Source organism: Crassostrea angulata, chromosome 10, assembly GCF_025612915.1.
Source record: "Crassostrea angulata isolate pt1a10 chromosome 10, ASM2561291v2, whole genome shotgun sequence".
Lineage (NCBI taxonomy): Eukaryota > Metazoa > Mollusca > Bivalvia > Ostreida > Ostreidae > Magallana > Magallana angulata.
Window position 1 is genome coordinate 38,973,163 of NC_069120.1, and position 21,964 is coordinate 38,995,126.

At 30.9% G+C, this 21,964-nt stretch overlaps 1 protein-coding gene across 1 annotated transcript; it reads right to left on the reverse strand.

Moving 5' to 3' along the window:
- Positions 1-13,843: 13,843 nt before the first annotated feature.
- Positions 13,844-18,078, reverse strand: LOC128166901 (aquaporin-8-like). The gene is made up of 5 exons (XM_052832354.1): positions 17,786-18,078; positions 17,267-17,393; positions 16,869-17,080; positions 14,088-14,249; positions 13,844-13,990 (listed from the first exon to the last, which is right to left on the reverse strand). The coding sequence occupies exons 1-5, from the start codon at positions 17,998-18,000 to the stop codon at positions 13,948-13,950; spliced, it is 759 nt and encodes a 252-aa protein (XP_052688314.1). The 5' UTR covers positions 18,001-18,078; the 3' UTR covers positions 13,844-13,947.
- Between the last annotated feature and the right edge of the window lie 3,886 nt (positions 18,079-21,964).

Sequence of the window (21,964 nt, forward strand, 5' to 3'; positions counted from 1 at the left end):
CCCATAAACATCACGTGATGTCGTGACTTGCTTCTTTTGTTGATATTAAAAGTGGTTGTTATTGCGCATTTAAATTTTAGTGCATAAGACCAAGCTTCAATAACTATATGGAATGTTGCTTTTGTACGAATATTGTGTGCCTAATCCGATGATAATACCTAACTGATTTTGGTTCTCATTGCAAATTGATTCTGTTTAACTGTTTTGCAATGCAATTTTGTTGTAACCTAAGGCTGTAGACTATTTTATACTCTGTATGTATAAAATGTCTTCTTTGAAATAACATTAATGGTTGCAAATATCTATTTTAATAGTTTTGGATTCTTAAAGTCTTATCTCTGTATGTATAAAATGTCTTCTTTGAAATTGCATTAATGGTTGCAAATATCTTTAATATTTTTATATTTTTGGATCCTTAAAGTCTTTTTTTCTTTATTAAGTTGGTATTGATATCTATATAATTTCTAAATTATTTAAAGATTATTCAAAGCCAAAGTATACTTCGATTCGTACGTTAAAAGAGGTTATTTTTATGTAAAAAAGATACCAAGATCCCGAAAAACTTGAGTGAATATGACCAAAGTTGGACCTTATGATTAAAACAAATTACTCTTATGTTGGTTGAGATCTACAATTTACAACAACCGATTAAACATACTAAAGTCATTAACATAGAGCCATTTTACGATAATAAAACACAATTACACTACAATAAGATAAATTTTCACACTCGACTGGGACGCGTACCAAGGGGAAAAAAAAGTTGAAATAAAAGATGGGCGAATTTTTCGATTAATGTTCACTTAGCCAAAAGTAACATAATGGAATTGAGTCTTTTGATGAATGGAATAAAACACCTGCTATACATGATGGAAACTACACCAAAATAGAAAACAAACAACGCGACGTTTTGTTTATGTACAACAGACATTTCTAATACACAATTGCACATTTATGATCCAAGTACCTCTCGATATCGAGCCATATTATACTTGATATGAACCTTGATTTGACAAACGAACTTATCACGATATATGAAATTCAAAGAATTCAATTAAAATGACATTCATACTGTTGTAAATTACCCTTAAAGTGCAAACGATTTAAAGAGTTTTGCTTAATTAAAATTAAATATTGGGTTTTCTTTATTTGCTTTTTTATCATAAATATATACTTTTATAGATTTTTGGTTTCAATTATCGATAATATAAAAAATAATCATATATACAAGAGAGATAAGAACAGAAAATTAATGAGAAACAGGTACAGAAACTTTTGTCATTACATTTATTTAATATTAATTTAGAGGAGGAAATAAAATAGTAAACAATTTTTATACTTATCAAAATTTTATAAAATAAAAGAAAACGAAAATTTCCTTTGTTTATTGTGATCCACCAACGTTTAACCCTGATAGTTTTTCTGGTAAATAATATTAGATATTAGATGTTCTTTTATGTATTTTTAAAAGTGCAAGATACATGGATAGTTTTAGATTGAATTGATTCCGTAAATGTAAAAAAAACAAAGGGGGTGGGGGGCGAACTGATGAGAGAAAACAGAACGTACTAACTATTTGTTAGAGGGTTAACATAAATTTTCACATCCCACAGGCAACAGGAAAAAGTTTTTATTTGGGATGAGGGCTACTTCATTTGGACCTTAATAGCTACAAAATCAGACTAAGAATACTTAATCACATCGATATCAGTTATCTAGTGTGGTGCGTATAAGAAAGCTTATAGCACATGTATGTATACATTTTGTTATTTACAATAATTTCTTAATGTACTAAAATTTTCCTCTTAATTACCCCCAGTTCAATACGTCAAAGTAATTAAAGTTATTTGGAAATTTAATATTTAAATTACAAATAAAGATATCACATTTTTACATGTGGTCAAATTATTCTCTTAGAAGGTGATATTGTCCGTTTACTAGACTTTTATCAAAATTTTGAATTTACATATACGTGTGGGTTTTTTTTAAATATTAGAGATTTAACCAAGTCTTTTTATGTCCCTATAATTTTAATCTTTAGATTTATTCAATTTTGTGATCCAAGGGAAAATCCACAAGTCGGACGGTATCCGTAATAAAAGTTTTATGAAAACCCCGAAAACTCTAAAACTGCTGAATTAACAAACAAAGTAAACATTTGTATACCGATAACAAACACAGGCACCTGACGTTAGAAATATTTTTTTTACAATAAGATTACAAGAACTTTGACAATAAAAAGATTTGTCACGGTCGCCATTTTGATTTTTAAGACCGACTTGTCTGACACGATTTTCTTCATTTGCGATTCATGCAAAATTAATAGGTAAAAATAAATCCGTTCGCCACTTACTACTTTTTTTTGTAAATCGTGCATCACCTACACGAATTACGATACAACCGCTCCTTTAATTAAAAATCATACTCCGAAAATAAGAGACATAAATAACAGAGATTGTCAACTCTGCCATTAGCGTGTAAATGTTACGGGACAAACCTTACTTTTAGAACTACAAGTGCAACAGCAATATCTGATATATAGACCATCTGATTCAATTTTAAACATTTAAAATGTTATTAGTTTCAAATTATGATGACTAAGTCTAGACTTTGCAATTTTTTAGTATGTTTTCCCCAATTATAATTTATTTACCTTCGTGAACAAGCAATTAGGAGAAAATGAAAAAAAAATTCAATCTATATATTTTCTAGCCTAAAACATCAAACACGTATTTTTAATGTACTGTACTAGTACATTATAATTTAGGGGGGGGGGGGGGTAGATATAACTTCATTAAAATTTGATCAAAATGAATAGTTTGTTGTAAATTTTTGTAAAAACTTTTCTAATTTTTTGCCCCCACCCCCTTTAAAATTTGGGGTTCAGTTCGTTTCGTTCAAAATTCATCTTCTAAAATTTGAATTTAAATAAATGTCGCCATCCAGCATTAAATGGGGTCCAGTACCGCCTACCCTTTTGCTACATGCTGTATTAATTGTGAGTTATCAGAAACAAAGTGAGAATATTTTCTACATAAGTTATCTCTCTTATCAGAGGGATATTCCACCTTAATACATATTATGAATTGTGAGAGATTCTCTGGCGAGGTTAATGAACGTTCAGTCATTTGAGAATTCGTTCACTTATAACTAGAAATAGATGTTATTTTTATAAAAGATAGCAATGGATATAACAGTTTTGAAAATGACAGACATTGAATTTCCAATCTTTAAATACTCAATGCAAATGAATTTTTATTCGCCCATTTTTATCACAGAGCATTTTTGATATGAGAAAAATTAAAAATACTTTCTTTCTGTTCGTTTTAGAAACATTTCAACAAGGCCTTGGACTTTCAGTAGGGCTTAGCTATCTATATTTCTTGCGTTAAAACAAGTAAAAAATGACGCTGGATTCAAGCCAAATATACAACGATTGCGTAGTCTTGGCTCAAAAGCCAGACAAATCGTGTTAATTTCAAAGAGCCATGGCTGAGTGGCCAGCAAAGAAATAGACAGGCCTACGTCACATCGCTGTTTGACACAACTACCCAAAGTCCAAGCTCTTGTTAAAATGGTTCTAAGTATTTAAAAAGCAAAAATTATTGTAGTAGTGTTTTCTTTGTATCATATCAACGAAAACGCTAGGTCTCAGGTTCTCTATATTTATTATCTTTCATTATGAACCCTGTAAAAAGGTTAACAATAGCAAATTTAGCATTCATTATAACAACAAACATATTACATTAATACAATGATATTTTGAAAGAAGTATACACGAATTAATTTCTTTTAAAAGTTTACAATATATACTGAGTAAATGCAAAAGAACCATAAAATTTATTCCTCTTATATTAAAGTGATATACACGTATTTATATGAGAACTTGAACATTGATGAGATCATATTTACATTTATAAATAATAATCATATGAGTTATACAGCTCTTATGCATAATATACTGTGATTTCAACAATATTCGCTAAGTACTAATTTTCGTGGATTTCGTTGTTAAGTTTTTCCATGAAATTAAATGTTCATTGAAGTGCAATTTACATTAACATTTTGTATTGATGGGGTCATTGGCAACGAATTCACGTATCCTTGAAACTGCGATTTTCACTTCATCCATGAAAATTGATGCCCTTGAATATTAATGAAATCACACACACATATATATATATATATATATATATATATATATATATATATATATATATATATATATATATATATATATATATATATATATATACATTGAAACTTCCCAAAACCGGCACCCCTGAAAACCAGCACCCCCTCAATATCGGCCGATTTAAAAAGTCCCGACCAGCTCTCTTTTTATTTCTTTTATATAAACCCTTAGAAAACCGGCACCCCCTGAATTCCGGACACCGGCCGTTTTTAATCGGCCGGTCATTAACAAACGTGTGAAATATACCCTCACAAAACCGGCATATAGCCAGAGGACAGAGAAACCCCTATAATTGACGGTTTGTACACACGTAAATGTACAACGTTGGTGTTCTTTATTTGTGATCATGTTTGTGCAATGCTTTTTCATATCGACTTTGAAATATTATACAATCATTATTGTCATGTTTAGTTCATTTTCACTATAATTTTTTTTTTAAAAAACCATATCATATTACTGACTATAGGCTAGTAAGGCTACACAAAGCATTATACATGTACATCTATACATGTATTGTATTTATATAAATGGCTTAAACAGAGACATAATTTCCTTGACAATGGCTAGTTTTAACTGAACCTCAGTAAACCAGCACCCCCTGTAAACCGGCCCATTTGTCCGGTCCGGTAGTCTGCCGGTTTAGAGAAGTTTCACTGTGTATATATATATATATATATATATATATATATATATATATATATATATATATATATATATATATATATATATATATATATATATACCTGATTATGGATCAGGGTTCCAATTTGATGCAATACCCGATTAACGGGCGAATACTGAACGACAGATAATAAACATACAAAACCGATATAAAAAACCGTGATATACATGTATTTTGATTCAATCAGAGTTTAATTTGATCATTATTAATTGAAACTCAGTATATTGCATTAAAATTACATTAAAAGTAAGAAACAGATTAATTAATGGAAAATAATGAATTAGTAAGAAAAGGAAGGTCAACTTACAGTCGATGTCCTGAAGTCTTTCGTGATTAATTAATGTATAAATATAGTCAGGTAGTCAAAATATCTCAGGAACAAATTTAACCTCTTAACTAGCTGAAAAACTATTGCTCTATCCCTGACAAGCACAAGGAACTTGGTGGGAATCCCTCTCAACCAATGAAAAACAAGTATCTCATAAACTACCCTACGACCTTATATGTATAAGTGAAATAAAAACCAAAAGTATTGTACTCTTTTATTTATTACGGAAAGTCAGAACATCGCAGATATTCAAAAATGCGAATTATAGAAATTAACAGTTGCATTTGATATTTAATTATTTCAATAAAACAAATTAAAAATAACTCTACCACACAATTTATATATTATGATGACAGATGAATTGAGATAAATCAAATAAAGGACATATTTGAGGTAATTTGGAAATTTTGAAACAAAATTTAATAAGCAGATTGTACTACGTGTAACTCGAACTTTATTTACTTTATTTTTCAAAGAACCTGGTTAGTATTATTAAAGCATTTTTCTAATCACTGTAATGCAAAGAATCTGATTTCATAAAAACACCTGCAACAGTTACATAACGTATTTAATCGATCATCAATTCCAATTTCACAGCTTGTTATAAAACCGTCACTCCTTTACAAAGTTTTGAATACAATTTGCGGGATTTTTTCTTGCGATAAGGTGCCGTGCTGCATTCTATCTATTATCTTTGTAAGACGTTACTTTTAAGCACACACGAAAAGGTATTCCCCAATGTAAGCAGTCGTGATGGCATTTGAGGGACCAAGACTGTCCTAAAACCTGCTCACATTTTCCACAAACAGATCGACAGAGCCTTCCGCTCCTCTTACTCCTCTTCCTCATGACACTCTGTTGACTGTGCGCAGGTTTTAAGTGAAGAAGACCTTCTTTTTTGTTTGATTTTGCAAGTTCGTCAAGAAAAGACGCGGGTGAGTGTTTGAAGAACAGTTTCTGTGGCAAACACATATGCTGCAGCAACATAAATAAAAATAGTTTTTTTCCAATCTTCATTTTGTTTTAGAGTCTGAAAAAAAAAACCCACACCACCTTTAATTTATTAATCTTAAATCATGATTTTTTTTTTTACAGCGCATGCATATTTTGTCTAATGTTTCTTCATACAAATTTTAAATTTATTCATAAAATTTTGTTATCTAAAATTGAGTATGCTTAATTAAGCGTTGTGTAATATCAATCAAATTTTTTAAGGTTTTTTTTTTTTTTTTTTTTTTTTTTTTTTTTTTTTTTTTAGAAAATTCAATAATTAAAGTAATACTTACTTGTAATGAGATACATGTACATTTGAAGTATGGAATTGGCTGAGAAGATCTGATAACTATATACCATGGACGCATTAGTGGAGGGAGGAGATATAAAACTTTTAGTTGGTTAATGAAGCTTAAAAGGAAAACTGGCAATTGTTATGTTGTTGCATAGTTATACCTTGTCATACATGAATACAATACTGTGTGGGGATGGGTGGGTAGGTAATAAGTCATCTGAAAAATCCAACAAACACAAACGAAATCGAAACATTTTACAAGTGTTCATAAACAATTTATGGACTTAAAGCTTGTTGCATTTATTTAAATAATAACATCAATGAAAGTAAATGAAAAAGACGTTAGCATTAAGACAATTTTTGTTGACATGGATAAAATATTTATAGCCAGTGGTTAAAATAATTGAAGGACCATTGACAAAATCCAAAATAAAAAAAAAAAGAACAAAAATATTATTATATGATTGATTAATTCCTAGCTCTCTGATTGGCTCATATCCAACTATTTAGAAAATATAGAACGTTATATTCACCTGCACGCGACCTAGGATGTCAATATATATCATTTTGATTTTTTCTAAATTGGACTAAAAATAGATCGTTCAAGAAATATCGCATCTCTCAATTTTTTTTCAGTTATGGCTTTAAACTTAATTTTCGCTTGATAAATTCGTCGCTGAATCATATTATAAAATAATTAATTATTGCTGTTTTTTTCGATCAATACGAAGATTTAGCTACCCTCGAAGTACAATATTCAACTCGCCTCCGGCTCAGTGAATATTTTGCTTCTCGTAAATCATCGTATTGACATAAAAAAACAGCAATAATATTCGAGGACAAGATTTGCCGATAAGTGATCGTACTCCTTGACAGGAATAAATAAAAAATACATTGAATGTGCTGTACATTTTTGTGAAGTTTGCAAGTAATAAATGCGAGGTTGATTACACAACTGACTAATTTTAATTAAAGGTTTTTACTTTGTATTTGTTAAATGAAGCCGACAAATTTTGGGTCTTAACTTTTCGCTCTTAATTCTTTACGTCGTCAAATGGAGGCAATGATAAGTCTATATTTAACAGAAAAATAATGAACATGATCTCGAAATATATCATTATATGTAATTTTGATGTTCCATTACCGACTTTTACATAATCAAGAATTGGATGTTTTGACTTCACATGACAAAATGTAATGGCATCTCTTAACATTTGTTTTATATTTGATAAATTAATACCAGTATTGTATAATACCTGCAGGCATGTTCAAAATAAGCGTCATAGGATATGTCTTAAGTCTGTTTCTCGAAGCTCTCCTAAATTTAGGAACAGCCATAATTTTTCTTAAATTTAAGGTAGCACTTATCTTGTCCTATGACGATCCTTAGGTTGTAGAATCACATTTGATGGGATCTTGGTACTGTGTGTTGTAATGCCTTTTTTGGACCGGTAGAATAAGGCAATATTTTTTACAGCTCCAGGATTTTCGACAAACCTCAAATTCCTAATCTGGGAGGGAGGGGGATACTCATTTATTCTACATGTGTTACAATATTAACTTTGATATCATGTACGTTAATTTAAACATATATGGAGGGGGACCGCGACCTCTCCTCCTTCTTTGTTGCAGATTGCCTGCCAATTATGTGTACGAATTTAAATTTACTTCATAAATAATGTATCTGTTTGGAGAAGGATGAAACTCATTCACTTATTTTTAATAACTCCACTTAGTAAGTTACATGTATATACATTGCTTTGATTACTGACTATCGAATTGTTGAAATGTCCTTGGCTAAAGTAATCTACACCTGTTTATATACATGTAAGCCACGCATGATCATTCTTAATTTTTATCACTTCATTCTGAAAATATTTTCTTAAGAAAATTCGTAATGTTGAATGATCTGTATTTTCGAGATAGTTTATACATGTAGCTGATTTTTTATCTACCCTGCACATGTGTTCTATACATTGCAGACTAAACGGAAAATGGGTGTTTTTAACATTAAATTCTATGAAAAAGACAACGTGGATATGTATTACTTGAATGACAAGAGAATCAAATGTTAATTTACACTAAGCTAATTTAACATTTGATTTTAAAATACCTATGGCTTGTATGCCAAAAGCTGTCCCAATATAATTATATTTTCTTTAAAAAAATAGGGGTTATTTGGATTTCTGAGATTTTGGTTTGAACTAAATTGTTATTGGTCACTGAAATATATTGAGTAAATGTATATTTTGTAAATGTATAAAAATTAAAATTTCTGATTTTAGGTCTATAGTGTTGATGTACATCCCTGCACATGTCATATCTTAGGAAAGTTTCTTGAACATGCATGCAGGAGAGCATGTGTATGTTTAAATATGTTCAATCGGATTGGATTTGGTTTTTGCACTTTCCAAAAGTGGGTTGTGGTGTGAAAACAATTAAAAATGAAAAATAAACAAAATGATCTATCTAATATGTACTTAATGTATAAACATTTTTAATGTGTGTGGGTCGTCAACTTGATTCAACTCTTTATGGCCATCAGGTGCGATCTAAATTGCATAATGACAAATCAAATATTAAGCATTCATATGTGATATAAACATCCAATGTTATTCCAGTGTCTTGGTGAACATTGCATGTTTTAAATCTTTTGATAATGTTTTAAGTTCATTAACCGCACGAAAGACACGTGTTAACTAATTGCAATTGTTTGTATCAAGTAATTTTACTACAGGTATTTTTACCGAATTTGGATGATAAAATGATTTTATTAAAATATGACTGGGTACTTTACTGTGTTTGATGTTTGGGGGCTATTATTTGTTATTTTATTCTTTTTATAAGAATTTAAAGTTTTAATATAACTGTTTCAACTTAATGTTCCTGTCAGTTTATTATTTTTTTTATTAAAATGACGGATTTACTGAAAAAACAACAATATCTGTTCTGTAGTTAAAGGGAACGCCAGTAGGATTGGTATATTTTATTTTTGAGGTGCCATCTTTTTGTTTTGTATATATTATATATAATTTTGAACAAAATACTGTAATTTAAGGGGATCTGCAGCATATTGATAAGTTATTTAACATTTTGTCTCAACAGTTTTGGGGTCTGATCCCCTTCTATGTTGTTTATATTTTTCTTTACTTCTGTCATTTTTAATAACTGACATATTTCATCATGCACAAGTGTTGGGTTCATTTATCAGACAGCAAAAACAGAGCTGCGGTGAGGTTGTGTAGCATGAGAAAACAGAAATAGGATTTAATCGTGCAATCCTCGTTTTCAAGGATACAAATGATAATGTAAGACTAACATATTTGGCTTTTCTAAATGTTTACGTTTTTTTGTGGAAAATGTGGTTGTTTCAGATAATAAATAAATCAAAACACTGCATAATTTCTCCGTCTGCACGATCGACCTGCAAAAGAGGTATGGGAAGTTCAAATTTTCCCTTTTTTCAAAATGGGAATTTAAACTTGTTTTGATATCAAACTCCTAAAATGACACACGTTTGCTCAATTTTGGCACTTAAACAAAACAAAAAGGTTTATGGTTCTTGTCTTTATCAGTGATAATGTAACAAAACAGGCTGCCCCTCCAATGTTTTCGGAAGAAAAATATATGTTACTTAGCATGTTGATGTTTTCATTCCAGCTAATTTACACATTGTATTGTCATGAGAGGCTGTATTGGCCTGCATACCTCCTTCTTTTACCATATAATGTTTAATTGTATCCAATGAATATTAGCAATTTCTTCTCAATAATTTATCATGTATACGTTATATGCAATTATAAGAAAAATATTAATATCATAATAAAATCTAAATGTTTGGTAAGAGGTTAGAGAGTTGGGTGGGTGGGGTGCAGTGGGATAAGAAGCTTAAATTTAATAATACAATGTAACACTTTGTGTATGCTTGTAAAGACATAATTTTAATAGATCTTTTGTCATGCATTTGTAACATGTTCCTCCTCCCTTTCAACGTGTGTTAGCAATGCGTGTGTCCATATTTTTAAATTTATTAAATTAATTAAAGATTTTCAGTGAGTTGACGTCTGTTATTTAAGATTTCATCGTACATAAAGGAAATGAGTTAACAGCTTGATCAAATCTAATTGAATTAGATGTTAGATCCGCTCGCTTACTCGCTACACAAAGCGTATTAATTTTAATTAGATTGCAGCTTGATTATTTTAATAGAAAGGATAAGCGTGACTACAGGATAAAAATTGTTGTAATTAGGTCTCAATAATCCAAGTAGTTTGTGTGGGGAAAAAACCTCATTCAGATTGGATGTTGGAATAATGTTTAATTAGTATGTACTAAACATTGCACATCGCACTGGTATGACTCCTTTGTCAATTAATTGATAAACGAATTGGAAAACAAACTGATTCTATGTTAGATTCCACCTGGGGTTTTTGTTCATGTATACTGAATGAATTTTTTGAAAATATCCTTTTCTAAAATTGCACATTTTTTGCCTATTTGACACATATACTTCTTATCCATCATGCTATCTATCATAATCAAGTAATTTTCTGCTGATTTGAGAAACTATTTCAAGGTGTAGTGAGGCACCTTAAATGCAAATAAGGTAAACGACAAAGCAAAATGGGTTATTATTCGATTTATAACAGTTCATATGCTAAATTTGAATTCCTTGCTATATATTTCTTGTTATAAAAAACCCCAAATTCCAGTTTAGGGACATCCTTACATTTTTCATATGAGAAAACACATGCTTTAACGACAAGACTTCTTAAGATTTCCAGCTTTTGGTTAATTTTGTTCATTAATTTAGAATGCACATATAATGATTTAAAGATTCATGATCAATACAGTTATGATTTAATTTTTAAAATATCATGATCTGAAATATCAGATCTTTTTTTAATTTCAATGTTCGCGAATTTCTTAGCTCTTTCAACAGTTTTACTGAAGGACGTTTAGAAAGTCTTGTTAGTATAACACATCATCCCAAGTAGCTTCTTCTTTTGTCCTGTCCATCCCTTGTCGAAACATCTAAATCATCCCCTGGGTTTGTGATAGAAAATTTATAACATTTACTAAGCCATATCTTTAAATCGTTTAAGGAAGGAACTAATTCACGTATCAAGAATTCCTGGTAAATACCGGTATTTCAACTGGAATGTTATGAGGTTTAACGGTCAAAATATTTAAGTTCAAAAAGTTCAAATTTAATGCGCCCTATTCATGAATACTGAACACTGAACTACCTTTTTCTTTGCATTATATATTCATGTTTTGTCTATAGATTTTAATGATATATACTTCTTGAGAAATTCTTGATACAACCAGATTCAGGAGTGAGATGCCTGAATAAAAAAAACATTTGACAGTATGATATCAGTTTAAAAGAAATAGGAAAAAATTAAAATTAAATATTTACAAAGTATGTTTCAATAAAATTTTCATGTCGATAATGGCAAATCATGTTATAAGTTTGTTTGTGTACAGTTTTATATAAATATACACATGTAATATTCTAGAAAGGTTCCCATTAAAATACAAATTAAAACAAGACTTTAATTAACACTTTTGACTTTTGAAATATCGATCTCTTTACTTTACTAACATGATATTCAAATTAATAACATTACCTCTTTTTCAATTACTGTAAATACATTTCTGACATAAAATAACAATTATCTTATTATATTTTCCACATGCATAATAAACAAAGCTTGATACCGTGGTATATGACTCAAGATCAAGGAATATTGGATGAATAATGCAAACACAACATAACTTATTATTCTTGAATAAAACAGATATTCATAGGTACATAAAATTCCATAAATCATTGAGATGTAAACCTTATTAATAAAATAGTTCTGTGTTTTGTGTGATTGACTTTTTGATATACATATAATTTAGCAGGGTCCATCATTAAAGTCACAGACTCATTTAAGGAGCATATATTTGCATAGAATATCTAATAATTAAGACGGATATAGTTTCTTTTATAGGTCATTGGAAAATTCCGTGACAACCCCAATTCACAGGTCCAGGTTTTTCACAGTAGATTTGTTAGGTTTTTGTTACACGTACACTGTAAAAGATGTGTTCGTCAACTGAAGCCCATAATAATAACGAAGGAAAGATTCTTTGTTTTTAAATCTTGGATCCTATCCAGATATATTTTAATTCTAAAAGTGTTATTGTAATAATATTTTGTTTCAATTCATAAAATTTGAAAACCAAAACGGCGAACGATAGGAGATATTTAGACTTTTTGCAGTTTCATTTTAGAACAAAACTGCATGTAATTACTGACTTACTGTTGTAAACAATATTCACTTAGCTTTGCAATTTCCTTTATAATTTATTCACTCGTATCAAGTGACCCATTGCTTCGACATACAAGTTACAAATACATGGATCGCCCTGTCGCCCATCCGTTTTTTCCAAGATTTTCTAAGATTTAATACATTTTTACTATATGGCCATATTGACCCCACCCTAGAGCCTGAACCCCTGACCCAGAGGTCATGAATTTCACAATTTTGGTACAGGGCTTCATGGACTACATAGCTATGCAACCATTTTTTTCCTCACATGTGCGGGAGTAGAGAAGAAGATTTTTGAAAATTTGGTGGGTTTTTTTTTGCATATTTGGCCGAACATGTAGTGCCCCGGAGGTGGTAGAGCCATGAATTTCACAATTTAGATTCCTCTAACCATAGAGATGCCTTACACCAAAAATGGTAACAATCAGCCTTGCAGTTTTTAAGAAGAAGTTAGAAATGTAAATTGTTAACGCACGACGACGGACAAAAACGGATAGCAATAGGTCACCTGAGTTTACTCAGGTGACCTAAAAAAAATTTTGAGGACATCCCATCCTATCAAAAAAAGGTATGCTCTGTTAAAAAGGTAGCAATACCAATTTGATATTTTAGAACCAAGAATTAAAAATACGTGTAATCTTCCAAGATATTATGCTTTTGGAAACAATTACAAAAATCAGGCTCGGTTCTCTTGAAATGTACAGCGGAATCTTTTTTTAACAAAACTATTATTTAAAAAATGTTTGTCGGTAAGGTTCATTGGTTACAATAAATAGCAAATTTGGATTTCTGTAGATAACTCCAATATGACGGCATAAAAATTTGACATATGTTTTTTCATCACACGATTAATAAAGAAAAGTTCACATCTACTATGTTTAACTCTCTGTGGCTCTTACAATGTACAAAGTGAATATATCTACTGACTTATTCCATGTTAATATTTAGTTTTATTTTAAATATTGCACTATATTTGACATTAGCAAAATTTTAGAACTCCATTCTTTTCAACAGATCTAAAAATTATGAAAGTATGATTAGAAACAACCTCGAAACCAGCTAATAAAGTTGTAGAAAAGCAGCAAACTGACAAACATGTAGATCTAACTAGGATGCAGTCTCCTCTCATGGTCAAAGTAACCGAATCCTCCGATTTACAGATGCCAACACAAACCTGACATATATATTATAAGCATGTTATTTTTCAATATTTGTCTTTCTTGTTTTTAAATTTTAAAGGGTACATTTATAAAGGCTACGTCTTACTATACCTGTACATCAGAGCGGCAAACAATGTCCCAGCTAAAGGTCCTACCCAGTATATATAATGGTATTTCCATATTAGGTCATCTACATAATCGGAATAAACAGAAAAGGCTATTGCCGGTCCCAAACTTCTCGCAGGATTCATAGATCCTCCGGTCGGAAACGCCCTAAAAATTTTAATAAAAGTGCATATTATTATTATCATCTATTTCAACTTTGAGCCATAAGCTCATCAGTATTGTACACGTGTTCGAAGTGGAAACTAATGCGAGGCACGAAAAATGCGAAGACTGTAGGCTTCAGAGTTTCTCTACAGAGCGTGCGTTCTCGCCATTGAGAACAATATACAACTTTTGTATATAGTAACATCATTTAAAATATTGTGAGGTTCAATAATTAATGATACTGAAAATATGATTTAACAGCTTGAATACGAAAAATGTAAAATTTAGCTAGAGCATTAAATTTCTGAAGATGGTTGCATTGTAAAGATATTTACTGAGGTTACACAACTCTTTGGTACATGTATTGTTTGACCTAAATAACAGGACAAGTTTGAACACATATGGTTTTTAACATAATAATTCTAAATGTTTTTTATCTAAATGAATTGTATATGGGCATTTTAACATAAAGTAAAAAATCTTAAATGTGGTTGTGATTACAAGTTGGGTTTTTTAAATAGAAAAATCATTCTTGGGTCAATCAGCTGGGTAATTTCAGTCCACGTTTTTCCACTTTGATATTCCTTTTAACAATATTTACAATATTAAAGCAATGTATGGCAAATGAAAACTTTTGTTGAATTGTACTATGTTTTTTAAGTAATTACCATATAACATAAATTTAAAATTATGATATTCGATGTGCACAAAACAGTTAAATATGTTTGAGGGTTTGAAATTCAAATAAGGATACGCGTATATTGAAAAATGGACATTTTTTTAAATGGCGACTTAAAGGTCTTACGCAAGGAAATAGCCATTCAAACTGAACTTCGTTCCATATATATAGAGACAATTTCTTTTCTTTCCTCCTTTTTTGGCACCTTATTTTAGGCCTATAGTATTGATTTTGGACTCAGTGGCTAAGATAATTATTACTTAAGTGGAATTGTCATACAAATTTCAATGGAACTATTTTTTTTAGATGCGCATGATGCAACTTCCTGGATGGTGCTAAGCCTGTTTGTCAACATGTGGAACCCACGTGTACTTAGTGGTAGGTATGTTTACTCTCAATTATCTCTCTGGAATACTGTACTTCGATAGATCAACTGTATTATTTGAATTTCGTTTTATCATCTTCACATGAAGTTTTGTGTTTTATTGTGAATGTCAAAAAGTAACAGTAGCACAGGTCTTGTAATGCAAAGTAATTTTCAATATTATAATAAAAAGCTAGTTTATCTTAAATTCCTTCAAGCTCGGAAAACAACTTTGGATATGTTTTCCGAGCTTGTCGTAAAGTCCCAAGAAGATACGTTTGCTTCAAAAAGGTACCAATGGTTCTTGAAAAGAAGATGGGTAGATAAGGCGTGTAAAATGCCCATACACGATCGGACAAGCTATTTAAAAATTAAAATATCAATAAATCTGATACTTTTTTAAAAAATCATTTAAAACAATATAATTATATTTAACATATTATTGATTGATTTTTAACCTACAAATATGTTCAATACTTAGAATTCGTGTTGACTCAAACAGGCATACACGTATCAAAACCTGCAAATACTGTCATTTTTTAGAACTTCAAGGCATTTTCTTTTAAAGAGTGGGTCTATTCTCCATATTTTTCTCATAGTCTTAATAAGGTCAATTGGAAAACAGACCACTTTCAATCAACAAAAAAATGGAGAGATGACCCACTATACCCCACTATACATTAACATTATTATTTTGTATCCCAAGAATTGAACGTTTTGAAAAAATAATACAAATCCGCAAATTCGTGGTCAAAGTCACACATAATATTTAAACAACTACTTTGTCTGAAATGGCTCAATGGTTAGGGTACCTGACATAAGCTAACCTTATCTATCTAGGGTTTTTATGTTATGGGTTCGATACCACAAACATTTCATGAAATTTTTTTTCCCTATCTTTTGTTAAATATATTAAAAACTGAATATAGTTTAAAATTGTGCTTTTGTAAACTTGTATAATAATATATTTGAATAGATTTAGTTGGAAATAAATAAATTCAAAATTGTATTTTACAACTAAACCGAATGCGCATTTGCGCCATCTTATTCCCCCATCTTCTTTTCACCTCGAAATTGAAATTACAGTAGATACATAATGATTAAGGCACAGTCAATGAGCTATGCCATTGCCGATGTTAAGCCCACTCTAGATTCACAATTTTAGATTGAGACCCCACTCCAGCACAATTCCAGTACACCACTGTGCCTTCTTATTGTTAATTAATCGATTCAGAAATTTAAACCAATGTTTTAGAAATCTGCTTCTGTGTTTTGTGATGGCTACAGCGCTAGATCACCAATCTTTTTAAAAGGTAAGCTTGTCTCTCTTATGTTTACGACTCTCTAAGCCATGAATCGAAAAGGTGACGTCGCTGTTATCATAGAAACTTTGTAAACGATTGTGAACATCACTAAATAGACTTAGGTGGGTACTTTTCTAAATAAAGATTAAGGAATATATCAATATACATTGAATTTTTTTCTCTTCAATAACAGCTTATCGGTTCAATAATTATTATATACATGTATATATAGCTAAAATATTTAGTAACGTTCCATAAGGAACTAATGAAATTACCCAACAAAAGAACAGGCAGCCACAGAAACACCAACAGACAAAGGAGCGAGCTTACTCCTCTTATCGACAACAGAATGCAGGAATGTTAACACGATGATGAACGTAAGTAAGGCCTCTGTCATAACTCCCCATCCAGGTTTCATGCCTTGCATAATGTTGAGAACTGTAGATCCACCTACGATGGTCTTGTATATTTTCAGCGGGTAAACAGCCTGCAGCGTAAAGTACGTAAATTAAATATCAATTAATTGGCTGTCATTCGGCTGGTATATAATTTTGAAAATATTTTGTATAATTGATTTAAGAAGTTATAATTCTAAATTTTTCAGATATCGCAATTTGCGTAGAAGAGCTAGATCTTTTTTATTGGTTCTAATTCAGTCATATTACGTACATACCCGTACAAAGGCCGCCCCAAGCATCCCTCCGAGTATCTGGGCAATGAAGTAACAAACCGACAGAGAAATTGGCAGTGCTCCCGCTAGTGTGCAGCCAAGTGTAATGGCGGGGTTAAAATGACCTCCACTGGCAAAAGTAAAAAAACCCCAATTCGAATGGGTTAAATGTGGATATTCAATCGAAGAGAACGCCATATATTAATTTTGTAGATGCTTGTACAGTGTAACGACGGGTCACTTACTGGACATATGAACTTTTAAAGCTCTATGAATATTCATGTATAAATGAGTGCAAATAAAAAATTGTTCCATTATCTTTGACATGAACTTTTGAAATTTGTTATTATCAGAGTTTTATAACAACAATTAAAAGCTTAAAAAATAACAAAAATTAAAGAATCATTTTTTCTTTCGATATAGAGTACATCATATTAAAAAATACTCAAAACAAAAACTACTGCAGTACGTTACATTATGGAGGCATTCCATATAAAGCCTAAAGTTTTTAAGATTGCTTACCTGATGTCACCAAAACTCACAATGAGGAACAGTGTGGCAAATCCATAGACGAAGGCGCTCTGGTAAATAGTAGAAGAAGTAGCAGGAAACATACACACCAAAAAAACCAATATTGTGGTACCTAAGAACTCCACAACCACTGGGCGAACGTGGGATTCGTAAAACGATGTAGTCCCAATCTCATATGTTGGAGTAAGTATTTCTGATTGGGACATATTTTCCTAGCAAGTGTTTATAAGCTTGTGATATTAAATATGGACAATATACATAGTTACACTGTATAAAGTTTAGTGTACAAATGTGTTTTTTTTTTACTTCCTGTTAATAATGATTCATACAATATACGCATGACCGACTGCACTCTCACAATTTTTAAATTTTACTAGGGTAGCCTTTTTGCTTTTAACCGACGATAGCCCAACACAAAATGAGATTAAGCTCTCTGTAAGTTTCTTCCTGTACATATTTTATAAGTAGCACTGCAACCTATATGTCAGTCGCTATACAATAAACACGAACTACCAAAAATTCTTAAGATGATAAAAGAAATACTATCAATTTTAAAATAAAGATAAGGTATTGACATTAATAATCTTTGTTTTTATAGAAGGAACAGTATCAATGTCAACTTAGAAAAATATCTGACTAGATCACCTCTGCGATTGTGTTTGGAATGTTTTCTTTATCGTTGCTAAGTATGCAATAAATCCAGAGGTGCTCGAATGAAAGTTCACGAGACTTCTCTGAGATTTGTTCAGTGCCTGTGAAATTTCGAGCGGAAGTATAAGTGTTTTCAACCACTCTGCACGTGGTTGAAAATATAAACATTTGGTTGCTTGATAAAATGATAGCCATGTTTGATGCTTGTGGTGTGCAGTACCATGTTTTAAAAAAAAAAGAATTGGTGTCTGTTTTGTATCGAGCCATTTCTTAGGAACATTCTGCATAAAATAGTATAGTCTGTTTCACTATTGTTCCTATTAATTGGTCAGAAGCGGATCGAAAATTAATCCTTAGATGGGATCGCTACTAAACATGTTAACTGTTGCAACAGCAGAAAAACACCCAATTTTTTCTATTGTTGCATTTATTTCTTGAACTCCTTTTATCCACCAATTAATGAAGATAAAGTTTAAAATCAATAAACGTCTAGATATATTTGTTTACAAGTACCTATATTCTATGAAATAGACTATAAACACGAGTTTTTACTGCGAAACTGAAAGGGTCAAATAAAACCATATGGTCTAAAAATTAAGTGACAATAACATTCGCAGGTAAATAGATAACTGCATTATCCGTTGGAAAAACAAGGCGGACGGGCGGGCGTCCGCTAAACGGGTACCCTTTTTGTCCAGATAGCTCATCCTACAATTTTAAGATTGGAAGATTTTGTTTTGCAGTTCAATTATAGATACATGTACAGTATATGAAATATGTGCATATTATTTGGATTTGGAACTTTGATAGCTAAAAATAAATGCCCAAAAATAACAGCTGTTAAACTTAGCCAATTTTGGAAAATATTGCAAAAAGGATACCCCATTTGTCCAGATAACTCCTCCTACATTTTTCAAGACGATCTGTTTTGCAGATCAGTTGTTTGATATCAAAAATGTGCATACTGTCTGGATTTTGATTTTTGATAATTTTTGCGAGAAATACTAGTCGTAGAACTTTGCATTTTGGGTACCCGATTTGTTAGAATACTAGTAACTCCTTCTAGAGTTTTCAAGAAAGAACAAGGGACGTTATTAGCCGTATTTGGCCGCAAAATTTATCATATTTTCAACGTCTTAGTTTCGTTTTTTGATGTGGTGCATTGTACTAAGTTCGATACTGGCTAAATTCTACTGGCACCAAAATGACGTCATTTTTCATTATGACGTCACTAGTGTACGCTAAACATGGAATGATCTCCAAAAATCGTTATATCATATAGAAATATGAATAATCTTTGCTGAAATTAAAACCTTTCACGTGTATTAACCACTTTTATATTCAACATACTTATTTTCTGTATATTTTTTTTATTTTGCAGACCAGTTGTATGCACAAAAGAAATGTGCATTTTACTTAGATTTTAATCTCCTTTAAAACATGAAAAAAAAAACAGTGTTGAATTTCGCCATTTTGTAACAAAATGTTGCTTAAAGGGTACCATAATTGTCAAGATAACTCCCTCTACAGTTTTGCAATAAAGGATCTTTTTATTTTGAAGACTAATTGGATACATATAAGAGATGTGCAGATTACTTGAATTTTAATTTTTGATAAAACGTGAGGAAAATACCATCTGTTGATCTTAATAATTTTTAAAAAGCAAATGTTGCATATATTAGAGTACCCCATTTGTCAGGATATTTCCTACACTTTTCAAGATAAAACGTTTTGTTTTGCAATTCAATTGTAAATATATGCAAGATGTGCATATCACTTGTATTTTGATTTTGGAATTTATGAGAAAAACGCCTCCTTTTGAATTTAGTACTTTTTCCATATGCATAATATTGCAAACAGTGTGCATCATTTGTCTAAATAACTCCTCCTGTAGTTTTCAAGACACGAAGTTATTTCAGTTCAGTTGTACCGATTCACAACAGAGATAAGCATCACACTTTGATTTTTGATAATTATGAAAAAAAAGCGTGACTACAATTATTTCGGTTCGGATCGGCCTACGGTAGTGTTTATTATTTCAGGATTACGGATAATGTTCACACAAAGGAAAACTCTGTTTGCTGTCCCATTGACAGCTTTCCCTCTTTTTTTTGTATTTACGTGATGAATATCCAATATTTTCAAAATAATTTTTGTTTCAATGTCACTCCTCCCTGCATGGTCTCTATCTTTTTTCTTCACATACCGCACAAAATTTCCTAACTTTTCTTTAGAAATCTATTGAAAACACACACCACAGGTTGTTGCTTCTTGTTCTGACCCCAAGGATCATGGTACAAACAAAATTTTAGCTTTCTGACACATCTGTATCAAGCTGCATTATACATGTCGTATAAATACAATTAAAAAAAAACTTTTCAGTCTGGTGTTTCTAGTTCTGACATATAGGGTCATGATACAAACAAATTTGAAACTTATTTTTTGCATTAACTTTCTTCCACAATCATCACGCTGCGGTCTCCACGTTGTATACATACAAAGATGTTCAAAGTTTCTTCCTGTTACATAATATGATGAACTAGACCCCAATCGGTATCCAGTTTCTGAAAGATTCGATAAATTAGAGACGGTGTTAAATTCGATTCTTTCTTTGCATGATTACGTGAATAGTAACACAAACCACACTTCGTGTTAGAAAGTTTCAAATATAGCCGATCTGTACACTTAAAATTTATCACATTAGTAAAATCTGATAACTTGTAAATTTTAAAAAGTGAAGGTTTGCTCCTTAGTGCATTTTTGTTCTGTTTGACTTAATTTTCAACACCAAACACAGTTGTTTATTAAGTTTTACATGTCAGAAAGAGCTTGTCAGTTATATTAATATATGAAAAATTTTTTTTGACTTTTTTGTAACAAATGATCCACACCTAGTAAATTAATCTATACGTATAAAAAAAAATTTGCTATATTGAAACTGGTTCTTTGAAGAAAATAAACGCCAAATAATTGGACGAAATTTGACCCTAAAGTAAATCTTTTCGTGAAAGTGATATCTCTTATGAAAGTGTCATTCAATACTGAGGAAGTTAGAAGATGTTAAATTTGAATGTATTTCTTTCCTTCTTCCATAGAAGCTGAAATTGTAAAAATTATTGCGATGAACACAAGGAAAAACATATTTTTCCTGTGTTTGAATGTATCCTGTTATAAATCAACTCGGCCAATAAGACACATGCATGTAAATTCATACTCTTGCACGTACACACGCAAGCAACCCCCTTTTACGCATACACGCCGAATTAAAAATTTGTCTGCCATAAAAACAAATTTGAAGTTATTATAGCAAGTTTCTGTTCCAATTTGATTTTTTGTGTGTGCTGTTTAATTAGGAAGGCTTATTCAAATGCAAATTTTAGTTTGTATTTGAAAATTTCAGGAGACACAATTCTTATATATGCAGTTTTTAAAAGACAGACACTTCTTTACAAATGCAAGGTCGAGGTCAATTCCATTTTCATAGTTTATTTTTTCTTACTGTTTTGAAGGAAAGCAGTA